Here is a 20,881-nt window from a genome sequence, read left to right on the forward strand (position 1 = left end):
TAAGTCACTAATAGGACTGCCCACTGGACCAAAAATCCCAGATATAGTAGAGGTTTGATTGATTTAACCACAGGTAATACTGCATCTTTTCTCACAAAAGTATATATCAACCTAGTCAGTTCTCCCTGCTCTAAAACATGCTTTCATCATAATCGGTTTTCTTTAACTACATAATATTTCTGGTAAAATCAGCCCATTCTGATTCAATCAAAAGCCTACCCACCTGCAGTTTGCCAATGGCAGAGTCTTTTTCAAGGTTTTGACTTGAGCTGCTTGGTGGGTTGGTGGGATTTTGGTCACATAAGCAGCTAAACACTGAGCCATTTATATAGTGCAAGTGGCTCTCGGTGGGGATTCAGTTCTCATCATGCCACATTGTTCGCAAACAAGCCATTACTAGTGAATCCGTGGTGCTGTAAGTTCAGTTCATGGTATGATGCTATCATGAGGCTAAGGAAGCACCTCTTTTATAATCTTCCAACCCACATTGAAAAAAATGTGATCATCTATCATCCCATTTTATCAATTATAACATCACTTCATGATTTTTGCTTTTGGTTGCATTTATTTTTTACAGAATTATTTGTAACGCCCAGCAGATTTATTGTTTGTTATACATAGTTTACTGATGACTTCTATGACTTTTATATTCTAAGAATTTTGTATCATTATTATATGGAATATTTAAAGAATAAAATTTACAATTAATCAAATTGATTTCCTACTTGCTTCATTTCGATGATCTTACTAACAAATATGACATTTTGATACCACTGAAACTCCAAGTAATTGCCTGCTGCGCTGTAATTAGGCCCTGACTCAATACTCCTCAGATTTAGCTAAGTGGAATATATTGATAACATAAAAACAGACTAAGCAAACATAGAGAGCTCATTACATAGCAACACATGCATTAGAGATGCAGATGATTATTGCCCAGGGCTAAGACTTGCCTGGGGACTTAACTTGCGTAATTGTACTTTGCATTAAAAGGAACCTGTCACCCCCCAGTCGTTTCAAACTAAATGAGCCACCTTGTGCAGCAGTAATGCTGCATTCTGACAAGGTGGCTCTTTTAGTTCTGGGTGCTGTAACTAGAGAAATAATCAGTTTTATTATTTGTCCGAAATACCTGGTCTTCAGTCAAGTGGGCCGGCGTTTCCCCCCTGCTTCAGACAGCACACAGCTGTCACTCACATCTTCTTGCTGCACAAGGTGGCTCTTTTAGTTTGAAACAACTGGGGGGGGGGTGACAGGTTCCCTTTAAGAACAAAACAAAACCTTCAATTTCTGTACACTCGCCAGTATTTTGCTTATTCCTGGGGAATGAAAAAAGCAGTGCAGTGATGAAATTTAGTGGAATCATTATCTGTAATGTAGGCTTGATCGATGCATCATTCGAAAATGTATGTGGTGATTTTTTTTTTTAATATTAGATTAATGTGAAAGAATAGAATAACACATTTTTGTGATTGATTGCATGGTTTTTTTTTAATAAAATTATTCAACCATCTATTTATATTCAGGGATAGAGTTTTGCAAATATATAGTACGTTAAGAGCCCGGGATAGTCCATTTACTGTTAAATGATGACATATCATATCAATCCTTTTTGTATTAGAGATATATATTTCAAGCAATTTTGGTGCTTTTTTCATTTATCTGTTGCTATTCTGTAAAATGTCATACTGGAAACTATAGCAGCCACAATAGGCTAACACTTCCTGTTTTCAGTAGTTCACTTAACAGCTTTGCTGCATAAATTGGAACAGAACAAGTCATTTCATTATCATTAGGATGAGATTATTTAATATGAAGTATTATTGTACTGCTAAAAGTCTAAATAAGGCAGCATAGCACCAATGAACACACAAATAAAAGCCTGTCAGGGGTTTGCCACAGCAGACAGGAGCCAGAAGACCACAGCGTCTGAGTTCTTGAACTCCTGCACTGAACAGATGCACTTCCCCCTCATATTAAATGATGTAAGGTTTCTATCAGCAGTGCAGGGGTTAAACTCTTCAATTTTGAGTCCCTGTAGCTTCCAGCTTGGAAGATCTCAGCCTTGCAGCATCAGCCACTCCCCTCTCCCATATATTCTCAAGTTTTGCAATCTGGATTGCCAGTGTTAAGTCTTGTACTGCCTGGTGAAGAAGTGGAGGATTCAGTGTTCAGTAGAGGCATTTTTCCCCTCTGTTTTCTGTGAGTGCATATTTGTATGATTGCTATATTCTTTAATCCCTGTACATCCTTCCTTGTTTGTCTGGTCTCTGTATATACATACACTATTCCTCTCCACTTCCCTGGCTGGAGGAGGGGACAGATGAGAGCAACAAGGTACGTGGCCCCAGCATCTTCACGATCAGAAGTAACCTGGGCAGCAAGAATAGCTAGAGCGCCCCTGGCATCAGGGACAGGGAAGGAGCCCCTGGCCTGGGTTATCTGGCATCACAATCATGACAGAGCCTTTATACTCATTTGATAAAAGTTAGCTGGACCGGTCAATTTCAACAGCGGTACTTCAGGATGGGGCAGTTGAAATTCAATCTCTTCATATTTTTGTTCATTTGAGAGAAGTGGTGCTCTCATAGAGAACACAGTACCACTTCTCTGAGAATTACTTGAACATATAGAGGATTTTGAGTAAGCGATACACTGAAAAGTTTCTTATTTTACAAGCCTTTGGAAGTTTTTTTTTTCTTTTAAGAAAATGAGACTAGCACTTGAAGTTATATTGTGAACAAAATACTGTATTTGACAGGTTGGAAAATAAAGCCTTGACTTGGCTTGTAGCTGTGGAGGGGATAGTGCAGATTGCTAAAAAAAAGTGCAAATAGTTTGCAGCCAGTGTCTATTGGAGCTACAGTATAGTTGGCTTGGAAGATTGTGGTGTGCTGGAAATCATGACTAGTAGGCTTGGAGCAGTGGTTTGTGTGGGCTACGAACCTAGAGATTTGTTAAATGGCTGTGGAAGAGCTGTGCCATTCTTGGGCAAGCCTTTGAATGGGAAGTCTTTCAGCTGCTTCACTGAGCTAAGTCAGGTAGGAGACAGATAATACAGTGACAACTTGCATTATAAGAACTAGAAAGTCTTTGTGGTGCCCTGTGTCTGTTCCTGTGTCTGTGTCGCCACAAAATGGTCACATATGTACTATTTTATGTGTATTGCAAATGATGGGAGTTATGCTTTCTCTGCTTGGCACAACTGCACACACAATTTACCCTGTCCCTTTACACTGCCTGAAGCTTAAAGCTTTGCACAGATACCCTAACTGGGAGGGGACGGGCATAGTTAGTCTGTGAAGGGACAGTAAAAAAGTGAATGGAGAATGTTCATGGAGGAGAGACATGCTCTTTCCAGGGACATTGCTGAGAAGGATCACGGTATCAGCTCCTAGGCCATCCAGACTTCCAGAGTCAGGCGGTAAGCTGAGATGCTGGGTGATTTTCATAACCAGCATGAAGTGCTTTTCTCAGGAGCTCCGAAGCAACAATCAGTGAGAGATTGTGCAAGAACAAACACGTGCTTCACATAGGATTCACGCTGAAAGTTGCCGGGGAAGAAAACGCAGTGAGTACTTGGCTGTGGAAGTTTTAGACTCCAGGTAACCTTTGTCCCAGAAGGGATTAGAGCAGCAGGGAGTTTATACTGAATCACATCAGAGAGAGAAAATTCCCATTGTGCAGAGCAGACTGCTTTCCCGGTGAGAGTTGTATTCCATCCTCTGAAACTGCATCTGGACTTCAATAAATGGTAAAGTGACTTTCCTTGTCTCCAGTCTTATTACTCTGCACTACTCCTGGGGGCCAGCCCTAGATGGAGGGGAGTTAAACATCTACACTGCCATCATCACTTACCCTCAGGGATTATCTGCAGTGCCAGCCATAATACAGTCAAACACTCCAACTGGCATCACAAACTATAGTTTCTAATTTTTGTTTTCCTTTTTATTTTTAAAACCTGTTTCACTGTCCCCGGAGCACATGCACTGGGCATGGCCACCATCCCCATGACCCCCAAATTCCAATGCTGCCTGGTGACCTGAGTACCCTGCTCTCGGCAATACAGCTTATTGTCTAGGAGGATGGTTTGCGGTATTCTAAAGTGGGTGCTGACCAATGCAAAACATTAAAAACAATTTTCAAGAAAACACAATGACACATATTGTATAGAAAATGCATACTTGGTGTTAAGAATTGGATTGGCTTCAGAACTGTACCAATGAATCTGAAACACTTTGGAGCCCTGTCTCTCTAATTTTGTAAAGCTATCCTGTTATATATCAAGATATCGAATGTTCTTTATTCTAGTTCCAGGTCTGTGAAATAGCAAAGTTTGTTCCTCTATGTGAGACTCTTAATAAAGCCCAAACCTGATTTTTTTTCTAGAAACTGTGACTGTCACTCCCGTCTAATTCACTGATGAAAATGTATGTGAAAACCAGCATTTTCCTGTCACCAAGAAGTGTGTGGATAGAACTGCATGAATGGATTTATGAATACTAATCTGCAGCCTGACATACTTCTGCCAACTAGAGAAAATCAAGTAAATTCTTGCAAAAAGAGAGAAAGGCGAGAACCAGAAACTACAGCAAACATGGTATTGAAATATCACCCATAACCTGAAATTCTACCATGTTATCCATTGGGAAATATCTGCATAATCCAGTCCATTTCAAGTTCATTTCATAAGAAAATCCTTTCAACAACTTTATAGTCCTAGACGTCATCGTAACGGTGGGTCACTTGCTATGCCGACTTCTGATCAGTGCAAGAAAAAGAAGTGCTGTGCGTGGCTGCTCAAATGCTTTACAGCTCACATAATCCATTTGTAGGTGTTAGATACGATTGTACCTTCTTTTAAGTTGCATCAAAGAAATGTAACATGTAATACTTTTCCAAAATGTTGGTTCCCTCATGGGGAAGTTTTGCAAAGAGAATAAAAGATAAATCTATTTAAGATAAGCTTTTTAGTATTCTTGAGTTGCATGGAAGGAAATCAACATAGATTATCCCATACATATAGATAGCGGTCTACTAAGGAACCATAAACTATGTGGAGCAATATGATACATGTACTAAAGAGGAATTGCCTTATGTAAAATCAGCATAGAACAGGGGTCACTCCATTCTTAGGTTACTCATTAGCTAATGTGAAATACACCTAATACATATACATACTATAAGTCAAGAGTATGCCAGAGCAGAGAGCTCCCATCACTTCTCTCCAGCCTCACTGCATGACTAAAAGCAAGCTGCTAGTTTTCAGTACATACTGAGGCAGATTGTGCTTAAAGATGCGGGTTGTCATTGTTCTTGGCAGTGCATGCGTTGTTTACATAGCATTACAGTATGGGTACCGTCACACTCAGCGACGCTGCGGCGATCTAGACAACGAGCCGACCTAAACTAGATCGCTGGAGCGTCGCTGTTTAGGTCGCTGTAGAGACGTCAAACACAGCAACTCCAGAACGATGCAGGAGCGATCCTGTGACGTAACGGTGACTCACTTATCGTTCTCGCTGGTTGATAGCTCCATGTCTGGCATTGCTGCTGTCGTTGCTTTTGATGTCAAACATGACGATACACGCCGACCTAGCGACGAAATAAAGTTCTGGACTTCTAGCTCCGACCAGCGATGGCACAGCGGGATCCAGATCGCTGCTGCGTGTCAAACACAACGAGATCGCTATCCAGGACGCTGCAATGTCACGGATTGTTGTTGTCTCGTTGCAAAGTTGCGACGGTACCTTATGTGTTGCTGAGAACAGTGATTTTGTGCAGCAGAAAAGATAATATCACCCAACAAACAAACTAACATTTTGCTCATTCATCCGGGGATCGCCAGCATGATGAGACTGCAAGATTATTTTTAAGAACACGCGTTCATACTAACCTTTTGGTGTTAATGGACCTTAAGGTTGATCTTTTTCATCTTTTATGAGATAACTTTAAGCAGAAAGTATATGTCTGCCTAGGTCAACCCAAAATACTCTTGACACACCTTTGGACAGCTACTGTATAGTGCCCTCTTTATTGTGTGCAGTATTTTGTTCTGCAAACTGCCATGGTCATCACCTTTTATGTTCAGAGACTGAAATTACAGGGCCATACAAAGCCCACATAATTTTGTTGAAAAGTACAAGCACTGAAGTAATATCGTTATGCTACAAGAGAATCTGTCTCCAGGCCAAAAGTGAGTTTTTCCTCTTGCTGCTCTCTGGGTATTCAGTTGTTGGGTTTTTTAATTTTTTTTTTGCTTGTTTTCTTTTAAATACAACATAGAGTTATGGGCCCTTTTAGTTAGTGCCAATTTTTTAGTTCTTCCCAAAGAAGGTGTGGCTCACAGCATTCTCTGAAGTTATGTATTTAGGCTGCCCTGCATTATTATCCTGTGAGCCACATCCTCTTGGCAAAGACCATAAAAATAGCACCAAATAAAACAACCATCATGGCAAAGTTTGGGAGTAACCTCCTGTAACACAATTCCCAGAAAGGCCTGAACTTGCTTCTTTAAGAGTGGTCTCGGCCAGTTCTGGATCACGTCCACTTTCCTGATCTGGGGTTTGATCTCGCCTCTACCCTACATAACCAAGGTATTTGGACTCTTATTTCCCCATGGCACATTTTTTTTGATTCGTAGAAAACCCCTCCTTTCTGAGAGCATCAAACCCCGCCTGGACCTTTGCCAATTGACTTCTTCAATCTGGAATGAAAATTACAATATCATCTAGGTATGCTGTGGCATAATTCTTACAGGATGCGAGGATCATGTCCATGGCCCTCACCTCTGGAAGGTAGCCAGAGCTCTCTGCAGTCTGAACGGCGTCCAGACCTATTGGAAGCATCCTTCGAGCGTAGAAAAAGCTGTCTTCTCCTTGGCTTTTTGTGACATGGAGATTTGACAATATCCTTTAGTTAAATCCAAGGTGGTTATGTATCTTGCCAGCCCAAGTCTCTCAATCAGCTAATCGACATGCAGGATGAGACATGCATCAAACTTGAATACATCGTTCAGCTTCCAATAATCATTACAAAATCTCCATTTGCCATTAGTATTTGGAACCAGGACGATAGAGCAATGACTCTGAGATTCAGCACATGCTTTACTTTCTTGGAGATCAGCTCTCACCGGGCCTCTGGAATTTGATAGTGCTTCAACTTCACCTGGCATGCGATTCTGGCAAAATCTCGCGTTTTATGACCTTTGTACACCCTAGTCAAATCTGAGAACAGGTCCTCATTCTGCTGCAGCATTTCCCATCACTGCTGTTTTTGGGCCTTCAACAACATCTTCGTTATTGAGACTCCTTCAATATCTGTTTCATGGAGTTTCAATGGACTTCCTGTATTGCCATGGCTGGATAAGATTGACATAGTACACATGGTATGGTTTACATCTTCCTGGTTCACTTCACCAAGCTTATCCACCATCTCCATAAGGGCCTTGCCATTTGGCCAAGAACTTACTCTCCACCATGGGAAAAAGTAAGAGGATTCGGGCCCCAGGGCTGAACTTCCTCACCTTGGCTGTCTGTTTGTAGACCATAACTTGAGCCTTTTGTGTCTGGAGGAGATGTCCTTTTACAATGGGCATCACCTTCACAATCCTCTCCTGCATCTGAGTGATGTGCTAGATTACACTCCAGTGGTGCATGACTTTGGCTTCCCAGGTTTCCTTCACTATATCAAGGAGACCCTGCGGATCTCAGCCATACAAAGGTTCAAACAGAGAGAATCAGGTAGAGGACTGTGGAACCTCCCAGATAGAAAACAGATATAGGAGACAGTCCTAGTCTCGATCATCCTTTTCTGTGACCTTTTTAAGCATACTCTTCAAGGTTTTATTAAACCTTTCCACAAGGTGATCCATCTGTGGATGGTAAAAGGATGTTTTCTGTTGTGTAAATTGCATGGTCTTACAGAGATCCCTGATCACCTTGCTCATAAAGGGTGTTCTTTGGTCAGTTGGATCTCCTTTGGAAATCCTGTCCGGGGAAAAATGTGGACCAGCTCGTGGGCTATACTTTTCACAGAGGAGCTTCTCAGGGGAAACTAGTATAGTCAAGGATGACCAATATATTGATGCCCACAAGCAGATTTAACCAGGAGTCCGACCAAGTTTATAGCAATTCACTCAAAAGGCACTTCTATGATAGGTAATGGCACAAGGGGACTTTGAAAGTGAGAGTTTGGGGTGGCTATCTGGCAAGTGGGATAGAACGTGCAATACCTTAAGATTTCCCGGTGATATAAAATCTCCGCATGATCCATTTTGAGTTTTGTCCACCCCCAGATGGCCACTCAAGACATGTGAATAGTCCAAGTCTAAGACCCTCCGTTATCAAGTCAATATCACCAGGGTATGTGAACTTTTGATCAGGGTCATTTAGATGCTTTGGGTTGTCATTATGATTTAAAAAGTGAAAACACAGTAGTTTGACAATAAATGACTTCACCCAGCCATTAACCATTAGTGGAGGAAAAGTTTTGGTGTTGTCATTCATATTCTCTGAAAAAAGAGAAAGAAAGAAAAAATTCTGCCAGGGCATGTAAACTTTTGAGCACAACTGTATATATAGATAGATACATGTATATACATATATGTGTGCATATATATATATATATATATATATATATATGCACAACATACACACATATGTATATATATATGTATATATGTGTATATATGCAACATACATTACAGTCATGGCCGAAAGTGTTGGCACCCTTGAAATTGTTCTCTCAAAAAATTACTGCAATTGCACATGCTTTGTTATACACAAATTACACATAATTTCACACATTCTGGATCTAAATCTCATTGAATACTTGTGGAGAGATCTTAAAATTGCTGTTGGGAGAAGTTACCCTTCAAATATGAGAGACCTGGAGCAGTTTGCCAAAGAAGAGTGGTCCAATATTCCAGTGAAACAATCTTGTTGATGGGCATAGGAAGCGATTAGTTCCAGTTATTTATTCCAAAACGGCGTGCAACCATATATTAAGTTGAGGGTGCCAACAATTTTCCCCTGACCATATTTGGGGTTTTGTGTGAAATTATGTCCAATTTGCCTTTTTTCTCCATTTTTTTTGTATTGTTCCAATAGACACAAAGGAACTAAGCATGTGTATAATAACAAAGCATGTGTAATTACAATAATTTTCTGGGAGTCATTCTTTCCTGGAACAATTTCAGGGGTGTCAACACTTTCAGTCATAACTTTATGTGCACGGTATATATATATATATAGAGAGAGAGAGAGAGAGAGAGAGAGAGAGAGAGAGAGATAATGTGTGTGTGCATTTATGCATATTGAGTAACGTCAAGTTACTGATTAATATACTGGATTACAACGAAGAAAACATGTAATAAATGAAGTAAGCACTTAGTTACAGATTTGCTGAGAAATTCAGTCAGGTTACTTTACAACCTTGTTTCAATCCTCTTACAAATCACAGGATAAATAGTACAAAGTCCTAATACAAGGCTTCAACTGTGGGACCAAAGGCCGTTAAAAAGATTGCCAACACAATGTATTGAGCTATCCTCATTGCAAGCAGTAAGAAGAGTCCAGGCTTGATCCCGTCTCTTCTGCACAGACCACCATGGGACACATTATATCCGTGTTTGTCAGGGAGATGCCTATTACATACATATTTGGTGGGATCTTTCTACCTGTCGCCTTGCTGCTGCTTAGCCTCATTTTATATCTCAGGATAAAACTTGAGGAAGGTAAGTAACTGAGAAACTTTGCAATAGTCATAGATAATTAGTAAAGTGGAATACAGAAATGATGGGTTAAGTGCACATTCTCAGCCTGTAGGTCTTTCATTATACTAAAGTCAATCTGTCAGCAAGGTTCTTTTGACCCCTCGGAGATCAGTATGAAATAGTGATAAGCCCTCAATCTAAACATTGTGAGTTTTTTTCTGCATTCACATCTCATTATTGCTGCTCATTACCTATCCTACTTGTATACTCGGTATGTGATTATTCTATATAATGAAACGTTTAACTTGTTACTTGAATTTGCTGATAATTTATTTATTTAAGGTACTTGCCTTTTGAGCTTTTTTTTTTTGTGTAGGGGCAGTGGTCCCTGTGCTCTTTCTCAGAACAACGTGATGTGATGGCGTTGTCCTGAGGGTCTCCATGGAGACCCCCAGCACCAAGATGGCCACGAGGTCCTGCAGGGAGGTGGCTTCTCAGTGCCTGCTAAGAGCAGGCACTAGCAAGCCTCCTTCACTGCCTGTAAGATCGCTGATCTGACACAGTGCAGTGAAAAGTGTCAGATCAGTGATCTGACTTTTTATAGTGATGTCTCATCCTGGGACAATGTAAAAAAATAAAAAAAAAATATTGGCATGTGTAAAAATATATTTTTTTAAATTCCTAAATAAAGAAAAAATATATATACTGTATATTTTTCCAATAAATATATTTCTTAAAACAAAAAAACAAAAAACAATAAAAGTACACATATTTAGTATCGCCGAGTCCGTAACGACCGGACCTATAACACTGTCCCACTAGTTAACCCCTTTAGTGAACCCCATAAAAAAACAAGGCAAAAAAACAATGCTTTATTATCATACCACTGAACAAAAAGTGGAATAACACGAGACCAAAAAGACATATAAATAATCATGATACTGCTGAAAACATCTTGTCCCTCAAAAAACGAGCCGCCATACAGAGTCATCAGCGAAAAAATAAAAAAGTTATAGCACTCAGAATAAAGCGATGCAAAAATAATTATTTTTTATATAAAATAGTTTTTGTTGTATAAAAGTGCCAAAACATAAAAAATTATATAAATGAGGTATCGCTGTAATTGTACTGACCCGAAGAATAAAACTGCTATAACAATTTTACTACACGCGGAACGGTATAAACGCCCCCCCAAAAAAAGAAATTCATGAATTGCTGGTTTTTGTTCATTCTGCCTCCCAAAAATCCTAATAAAAAGCGATCAAAAAATGTCATGTGCCCAAAAATGGTACCAATAAAAACGTCAACTCGTCCCGCAAAAACAAACCTCACATGACTCTGTGGGCCAAAATATGGAAAAAATTATAACTCTCAAAATGTGGTGATGCAAAAACTATTTTTTGCAATAAAAAGCGTCTTTTAGCATGTGACAGCTGCCAAACATAGAAACCCGCTATAAATAGAAAATCAAACCCCCCTTTATCACCCCCTTAGTTAGGGAAAAATAATAAAATAAAAAAAATGTATTTATTTCCATTTTCCAGTTAGGTTAAGGTTAGGGCTAAAGTTAGGGTTATGGTTGGACACATGCAGAGAGGAAAGGAGCACGAAAACAGTGCACACACAGCATGTTTAAACAATAGTGGAGGCTTTATTAAGATGACAAATTGTGAAGGGGAATAGACATATAAAAACAATTAAAAACAACAGTGTGAAAACATACAAAAAATTGTGAGCAGGCATAAAATATTCTCTATGTACAATACAATACAAGCTTTAATAATGATATTGAATAAAGAGACCACCACCAGAGGGATCACAATGCAAAATGACGAATTATGTTATCATGTGCAAGAGTGAGAGAACTAATAAGGCAGGAATCTGCCCAGCAGTGAGATGTGAGTATCACATGGATAGGAAAGCATTCACATCAGTATCATATGATAATGATCAGAAAACATGCATAAGCCATGGAGTGTGGTAAAGTGTGGAGTGTGGGCAGATTCCTGCCTTATTAGTTCTCTCATTCTTGCACGTGATTATATAATTCGTCAATTTTCATTGTGATCCCTCTGGTGGTGGTCTCTTTATTCACTATCATTAAATTTTGTATTGTATTGTACAGAGTGAAAATTTTTTGCCTGCTCACCATTTTTTGTATGTTTTCATACTGTTGTTTTTAATTGTTTTTAGATGTCTATTCTCCTTGGCAATTTGTTGTCTTAAGAAAGCCTCCACTATTGATTAAACAAGCTGTGTGTGCACTGTTCTTGTGCTCCTTTTGTCTTTGCTTGTGTTCACATTGTCTTAGCTTATTGGTTGCACCAAGCTATATGAATTTTTGATATTTTGTGGTACCCACTATTTTCTACATAAGGGTTATGGTTGGGGCTAAAGTTAGTTTTAGGGTTGGTGTTAAAGTTAGAGTTAGGGTTTGTATTAGGGTTAGGGCTGGGAATATGTTTATGGTTGGGATAAGGGTTAGGGTTGGGATTAAGGGTGCTTCAGGGTTAGGGGTGTGGTTAGGGTTATGGTTAGGGTTGGGATTAGTGTTATGAACTGGTGGCCTAGGAGCAGCATGGACGAGCTCTGGAGTAGGTGGCCTCTATACTGACCGCAGACCCTGAACTTAACACATCAACTAGAAGTAGCCGTGGAATGTTCCTGTCACTCCCTAGACACCTCGTCATGACCGGAGGACTAATTACACCTAAAGAAAGAAACAGTAATACTATCTTGCCTCAGAGAAAATTCCCAAAGGAAAGGCAGCCCCCCACAAATATTGACTGTGAGAGGAGAGGGAAATTACAAATGCAGACTGAAAACAGAATTTAGCAAAGGAGGCCACGCTACCTAGAAAGAAAAGACAGGAAAGAGTACTGTGCGGTCAGTATAAAAAATACTACAAAATCCGCCACAGAGAATACAAAAATCTTCACACCTAACTAAAGGCAGGGAGGGTAACTCTGTGACTCCAGAGCTTCCAACTTGGCTGAGTAAATCCTAACACAGACAAAGCTGGACAACAAAAAACATAGCAATTCACAGAACTATTAAGTCCACCGCATGTGGACTGCAAAAACAGAGCCAGGACTTATCTTTGATGATTTGGACAATCCAGAAGGAGAAACCAAGCAGAGATGTGGATCCCCAGAAAAACAATGGACAACTGGCACTCAATAAAGGAAGGAGCCAGACTAAATAGCCCTGTCCAAAGTGGAAGCAGCTGATGACTGTTGTGAAGGACAGACAGCAGCACTACCACTTATAACCACCGGAGGGAGCCCAAGAGCAGAACCCACAACAGAATTCACAACAGATTAGGGTCAGTGATGTGTTGGGGTTAGGGGCGTGTTGGGCTTAGGGTTGTGGTTAAGATTGTGATTAGGGTTATGGGTGTGTTCAGGTTAGGGGTGTGGCTAGGGTTATGGTTAGGGTTGAAGTTAGGGTTATTGGTGTGTTGGGGTTAGGGTTGGAGTTATAATTGGGGGGTTTCCACTGTTTAGGCACATCAGGTGCTCTCCAAGTGCAACATGGCATCTGATCTCAATTCCAGCCAGTTCTGCATTGAAAAAGTCAAACGGTGCTCCTTCCCTTCCTAGCTCATCCGTGCGCCCAAACAGTGGTTTACCCCCACATATGGGGTGTCAGCGTACTCAGGACAAATTGTACAACAACTTTTTTGGTCCAATTTCTCCTGTTACCCTTGTGAAAATAAAAATTTGGGGGCTAAAAAATCATTTTTGTGAGAAAAAATATTTTTTTATTTTCACGGCTCTGCGTTATAATCTTTAGTGAAACATTTTGGGGTTTAAAGTTCTCACAACACAGCTAGATAAGTTCCTTGGGGGGTCTTGTTTCCAAAATGATGTCACTTGTGTGGGGTTTCTACTGTTTAGGCACATCAGTGGCTCTGCAAATGCAACATGACGCCCGCAGACCATTCCAACAAAGTCTGCATTCCAAAACATCGCTAGTTCCCTTCCAAGCCGTGACATGTGCCTAAACAGTAATTTTCTCCCACATATGGAGTATCATCTGTGAGGCTGTGGCCTCTGTTACAGCTAGGGGGCGCTGTTTGTTCTCCCCAGGTTGTGCATGCAGACGGATGAAGTCCATAGGTGTGCATAAGAGTCATGGATTTCCGGTCTGGGTTGTCCATGTGGCTGAAGGCCATAGGTTTGTGTGTGTTTAAAAGCCCTGCAGTAAGGGGTATGGGTGTGTCAGGTGTGTGAGGTGCACGTCAGTCAGTCTGGTGTGTGCTGGTGTGCAGAGCAGAGGCCTGCAGAGTGCTGGCTGTGTGCATGGAGGCACAGGCCAGCAGAGCCAGCACCCAGGGCAGCTGAATAGCCTGGCACCCACAGCATATACAGTGATGCAAGTCGTCCATGGTACTGGTCTCAGATGTGGACAGTCCTGTGCCCGGAGGTAGATGTCCTGTGCCCGAAGGAGTCGGATGTGGACACTCCTGTGCCTGGAGGTGGCTGTCCTGTGCCCGAAAGAGGACTAGCATGTGTAACGATTGCAAAGAGGTGGATATGGTGCTCAGCTGCTATCTGGAGGATATCCTGGACTCTATACAGCTGTGTGAGTAAAGAGACTGCGATGCAGCGATGCAGGACACCCACGAGAACTGGTCAGAGGAAGGCTGGCGTGTGTGGTATCTGCAACATCTGAGGATGTGTGTATGGAGACTATAATATGCCGTGCGGTCGCCCAGGGAAACTGGACAAGGGAAGTCTGATCTGTTTAGGGACCGCAATTCTAAAGCCATGTGATATGTATTGCTATGAACTGGTGTAAACTGGTCACTGATAATATACACTGAAGTCATATGCATTTGTGTGAACTGGACTTTAATGCTATGAGGAAACACATTAAAGAGACTTTTGTGCTTGAGCTTTGTGGGTCACTGCCTTTTCACTGCGTACAGTGCTACTGAAGCCTTACACAGCATACTCAGGACAAATTGAACAACAACTTTTAAGGTCCAATTTCTCCGGATACCCTTGGGAAAATAAAAAAATTGCAGGCTAAAAGATAATTTTTGTGGAAAAAAATGATTTTTTTATTTTCACTAGTCCACATTATAAACTTTAGTGAAACAACTGGGGGTTCAAAGTGCTCATCACACATCTAGATAAGTTCCTTTGGTCACTTTCCAAAATGGGGTTACTTGTGGCAGGTTTCCACTGTTTAGGCACATCAGGGGCTCTCCAAACGCTGATCTCAATTCCAGCCAATTCTGCATTGAAAAAGTCAAATGGTGCTCCTTCCCTTCTGAGCTCTTCCATGTGCCCAAACAGTGGTTTACTCCCAGATCAGCATACTCAGGACAAATTGCACAACAACTTTTGTGGTCCAATTTGTCCTGTCACCCTTTGGAAAACTAAAAATTGGGAGCGAAAAAATAATTTTTGTGAAAAAAATATGATTTTTTATTTTTCATCTCTACATTATATACTTCTGTGAAGCACTTGGGGATTCAAAGTGCTCACCACACATCAAGATAAGTTCCTTAGAGGGTCTACTTTCCAAAATAGTGTCAGAAACTGACTCCATGAAGATGGTCTGAGTGCCCGACATCCACAGATGGGGGTTGTGCTCACAGCCCAACACCGTGCAGGATGCTTGGCATTTGCCACAGAACACCAGGATTGGCAAATTTGCCACTGGCACCCTGTGCTCTTCACAGATGAAAGCAGGTTCACACTGAGCACATGTGACAGACGTGATAGAGTCTGGAGACGCCATGGAGAGCGATCTGCTTCCTGCAACATCCTTCAGCATGAACAGTTTGGCAGTGGGTCAGTAATTGTGTGGGGTGGCATTTCTTTGGAGGGCCGCACAGCCCTCCATGTACTCACCAGAGGTAGCCTGACTGCCATTAGGTATCGAGATGAGATTCTCAGACCCCTTGTGAGACCATATGCTGGTGCGATTGGCCATGGGTTCCTCCTAATGCAGGACAATGCCAGACCTCATGTGGCTGGAGTGTGTCAGCAGCTCCTGCAAGATGAAGGCATTGAAGCTATGGACTGGCCAGCCCATTCCCCTGACCTGAATCTGATTGAAACCATCTGGGACATCATGTCTCGCACCATCCACCAACGTCACGTTGCACCACAGACTTTCTAGGAGTTTGCAGATGCTTTAGTCCAGGCCTGGGAGGAGACCCTCAGGACACCATCTGCTGCCTCATCAGGAGCATACCCAGGCATTGTAGGGAGATCATATAGCACGTGGAGGCCACACACACTACTGAGCATCATTTCCTTGTCTTGAGCATCATTTGCTTGTCCACTGAAGTTGGATCAGCCTGTAACTTCATTTTCCGCTTTGATTTTGAGCATCATTCCAACTCCAGACCTCTGTGGGATATTAATTGCGATTTACATTGATAATTTTTAGGTTTTATTGTTCTCAAGACATTCCACTATGTAATGAATAAAGATTTACAACCGGAATATTTCAGTCAATGATATCTTGGATGTGGGATTTTAGTGTTCTCTTCATTTTTTGAGCAGTGTATATATATATATATATATATATATATATATATATATATATATAGACAGAGATACATTAGATTAGATAGACAGATTAGATAGATAGATAGATAGATAGATAGATAGATAGATAGATAGATAGATAGAATAAAAGCTGGCAATTCATGTGCCGCATACAATAAAATCATGGAGTGACAGGTTAGAATAGAATAGATAGAATAGATATATACATATAGAATACATAATTATATACATGTCAGTGGCACACTCATATATATGTATTTATATTACAGAGAAGAAAAGCTGGCAATTCATCTGCCGTAAATTGTAAAATCACAGCAGAAGGCACCTGAATAGAATAGATGGATTACATACAGTAAATGCACATAGAATAGATAAATATATAGATGTCAGTGACAAATACAATTAGTGCAGTGTGTGCAGCTTACTGTACATGTATTTAATTAATAAAAGATTATTTTTCTGAAAAAAAATTACATAGGCTCCCTCACAATTTTCTTAAACAGCAGAGGGAAAGCCGATGGCTGGGGACTGATGTTAATAGCCTGGGAAGGAGGTAATACCCATCGAGCTTCCCAGGCTATTAATGTCAGCTGATAGCTGTATACATAGCCTTTACTGGCTATTAAAATGGGGGATCCTAAAAAAATGACGTAGGGTCCCCCTATAATATTAACCAGCAAAGGCTATACAGACAGTTGTGGGCTAATATTAATAGCCTAGAAAGAAGCCATAGATACTGCCCTCCCCCAGGCTAAAAACATCAGCTCTCAGCCACCCCAGAAAAGGAGCATCTCTAAGATGCACCAGTTCTGGCACTTAGCCTCGCTCTTCCCACTTGCCCTGTAGCGGTGGCAAGTTGGGTGATAGTTGAGGGGTGATGTCACCTTTGTATTGTCAGGTGACATCAAGCACCGAGGTTAGTATGGAGAGGTGTCAATAAGACTCCCCATTACTAACCCCATAGACACATTGTATGAAAACACAGACACCCAGAATAAAGTTCTTTCATTGAAAGAGTGACACAGACTTCTTTAATAAATCTTAATTAAACCATACATACGACCTTGCCCATTCCGCCGATGCCCTCGTCATCTGCAAAAGAGTTAAAAAAACAAACAACAGTATTCCTCACCTTTCCGCAGAGATGCTGTTAATCCATTTGTCCCATGACAGGTCTAGCTCTGCTACATCTAGATGCGACCATGCAGCCTTCCATCCAGCTGACACTAAGCACCGTGTGCTCAGTGTCAACCTGTGAACCCATATTCCCTGTCTGAGGGCACTGTGAGTGTGAAAAGTGCCTTTTCTGGGGCAGCTAAGAGCTTACAGTAGACTGCAGATGAATTACCGACTTTTCTTCTATCTGTCTATGTAATATATACATATACATACTGTATGTGTCACTGACTTCTATATATGTATCCTATGTGTATATATCTACTCTAGCCTGTCACGCTTTGATATTACTCTACATAATGCTACCTTTTTTTTCTATATATCTATGCAATATATATAAATACAGTATATATAGAGAGAGAGAAAAAAAATTTGAAAAAATTTGTGAAAAAATATTTTTGAGAAGTATAATCTATATTGAATGTTTGTCTGTGTCTTCACATGGCCTAGATTCATGTACATGTGCTGCTGTGTTCTTTTTTGTATATATAATGCAGTTTTGCAGCATGCACGTGTTCACATTAGGAGTGCTGGTTGTTTTTTTTCTCTATATATATAGAGAGAGAGAGCAAAAAATTGGAACAGCACACATATAAAAGTACTATTGGTGCAGGGCCTCTCAGCAAGGAGTCCCCTCCGTGCAAAAGGATATAAATTCAGAAAAAAGAGCAGCACTCCTGTATTTTCAAAAATACAAAAGGGACTTTAATAGCCCAGGTGGCGTGGTGACGTTTTGGCTACAATGAGCCTTTCTCAAGCCTATATACTGTATGTATGTGTCACTGACATCTATATATGCAATGGTTATGGAACTCATTTAAGCACCTTAGTTTCTTCTTTGTTACATGGACTTTCTAGTAGATGTAAATATTGAAGATGCACACAAGCACTACTTTAAACAACTGACTGGGAGTGGTTCTGACAGGTGGACCCCATTGATCTAATATTGATGACTAGTCCATAGCTAATCAATTTCAAAAGGCTGGATATCTCCTTTACTAGAGGGTGTAACTTAATTTTATGTTATAATGCTTTATAATAAATATAATGGCATTTTCACATCACAAAAAGGGATGTCATTATCATTAGGATATACAGTCACCTACTGAGTTTGGGTCCCTGTAACGATTGCATAGACTACCCAATGTGACAGTTTTCCTTTCACAGTGGAACTTACAATACTCTCATCTGCCTTCTACTACAGATCTTCGCTTACTTTGAAGTCAAAGACCTTGCCCTATCCTGGATCTCCTTATACCTTTTCAACTGTATATTCAGCATCTCCCACTCCCAAACTGTGCAAGTTGTCCCACTTAAAAAGATGAGAGAGGCCTGTAATTGACGTCATAGGTAGACCACAACTATGAGAGTCAAAATGAGAAAACAAATCCAAAAATCTCCTTGTCTGTTTTGGCAAGATTTATTTTGCAAATTATGGTGGAAAATAAGTATTTGGTCAGCTAAAAACATGCAAGATTTCTGGCTCTCACACACCTGTAACTTCTTCTTTAAGAGGCTCCTCTGTCCTCCACTCATTACCTGTAGTAATGGCACCTGTTTGAACTTGTTATCAATATAAAAGACACCTGCCCACAACCTCAAATAGCCACACTCCAAACTCCACTATGGTGAAGACCAAAGAGCTGTCAAAGGACACCTGAAACAAAATTGTAGCCCTGCAGCAGGCTGAGAAGACTGAATCTGCAATAGGAAAGCAGCTTGGAGTGAAGAAAACAACTGTGAGAGCAATAATAAGAAAATAAATTCATGTGAAGTGTGTTAGCTTATTAACCTCTATGTACAACCTCTTTATAACATGTGGTGGGTTTCTGGTGCCAATTTTTTTGTTTCCCACTTAATAACCTTGTCTGTCTTTTTGATTCTTTTTGTTAATAAAATTTTGTATTTTTTATTATGATTGGTTCTTCTGTCCACTTTTTCTTTATCTGAGCTTACCATACTGTACTGATACCTATACATGTCCATTTTGTATGGCACTTTAGCATCATTTCTTACATACTGTATTTGGTGTATTTAGATTTGATGCCCTAATTATTGACCCAACCCCCATTATACCCTTTGGGAATTTATCGACAGGTATAGTGACAGTTTTGACTCCATGGGTGTTTTCCAGAAACAAGCAGCAGAGGATGTTGCTGTGTGAAAATTGCAATCTTCCATTGTAGTGCCCAGTACGTTGTAGTGCCCAGCTCATGCTTCCGGTGACACACACTCGTAAATTAGGCGGGCACTTATTACTACAGAATGCCAAACATATGGATGCTAAATGTCCCTCGGGCATGCTAGGGCTCAGAAGGGAGGTGGGCATTTGGATTTAGGAGTGCAGAATTTTCTTAATTTCTTTTGGGGGGCGAGGAGCCATTTAGCTTTTCCAGAGCTTTTGTACTACCAGTAACATGGAAGCCCCTTATATTTCCATTAACAGAAGTTGGAGCTGAGCGGGTACTTGCTTTTTTGTAGATTGAGTTGAAGCTTTTGTTGGGAACTTTGCATAACATTTTGCATCACATTTATCCTGCATTCTACGCTGAGCATTTGCTTTGGGGTTTCCATCTAAATCTCCGAGTGACGCCATTTAGATAAAACCTCCGAGAGATCCAATCACTATAATGAGGCAGCAGAGTTACTCTGAACACCATCTGGCCTCTGTTCCCAAAACTGTGGCAAACCGTGCTTTTAAGCACACCGGATCAAAGGCCAGACAGCGTCCACAGTACCTCCATCTGTGTCATTATAGGGAATCTTCTTCCAGAGGTTCTGACTGAATCACATATTTCAGAGATTTACACTGAAACCCAGATGTAAGGGCTCAGCTTAAGCGCAGGATAAATGTAATCTGAGCCTTACTGCAATCTTTGGGAGGCAGAATGAAAAAAGTCAACAGTAGGTGAAAAATTTTTTTTATGTATTTTTGATGCCATTCCTCTTACGGCATAAGTGATTAGACAACTTTATTCTTCAGGTCGATGTGATTACAGCGATACCAGATTTATATGGTTCTTTTCCACTTGGCTGCTGTCACACACTAAAAAGATGCTTTTTATTGCGCATTGACATATTTTGAGAGCTATAGGTTTTCCATATTTCAGCTGATAGAGTCATGTGAGGGCTTGTTTTTGTGGGATGAGTTGACATTTTTATTGGTATTGCCATTTTTTGATCGCTTTCTATTTAGATTTTTGAGAAAAGAATTAACAAAAACCGGCGATTCCAGAATTTTTTTTGGGGGGGAGGGTGGGTTTATGCCATTTTGCATTCTTAAAATTTATAATACAGCTTTATTCTTCAGGTCAGTATGAATACAGCGATACCACTTTTGTATCTTTTTTATGCTTTGGCTTTACTACTTTATATAAAAAATAAAATATTTTGCATCACTGTATTCTGAGAGCTATAATTTTTATATTTTTCCATTGATGGAGCTGTATGTCAGCTT

General features: G+C 40.5%; 1 protein-coding gene across 1 annotated transcript in view; it reads left to right on the forward strand.

Annotated features, from left to right (window-relative positions):
- Positions 1-9,489: 9,489 nt before the first annotated feature.
- SMLR1 (small leucine rich protein 1) overlaps positions 9,490-20,881 on the forward strand; it is a 46,810-nt gene continuing 35,418 nt past the window's right edge. Inside the window, exon 1 of the mRNA XM_077289382.1 lies at positions 9,490-9,736. Coding sequence (XP_077145497.1) covers positions 9,610-9,736 — 127 coding nt within the window. The 5' untranslated portion in view covers positions 9,490-9,609. The remainder of the gene's footprint in view (positions 9,737-20,881) is intronic.

The sequence above is a fragment of the Ranitomeya variabilis genome, chromosome 2 (assembly GCF_051348905.1).
Source record: "Ranitomeya variabilis isolate aRanVar5 chromosome 2, aRanVar5.hap1, whole genome shotgun sequence".
NCBI classification, from domain to species: Eukaryota; Metazoa; Chordata; class Amphibia; order Anura; family Dendrobatidae; genus Ranitomeya; species Ranitomeya variabilis.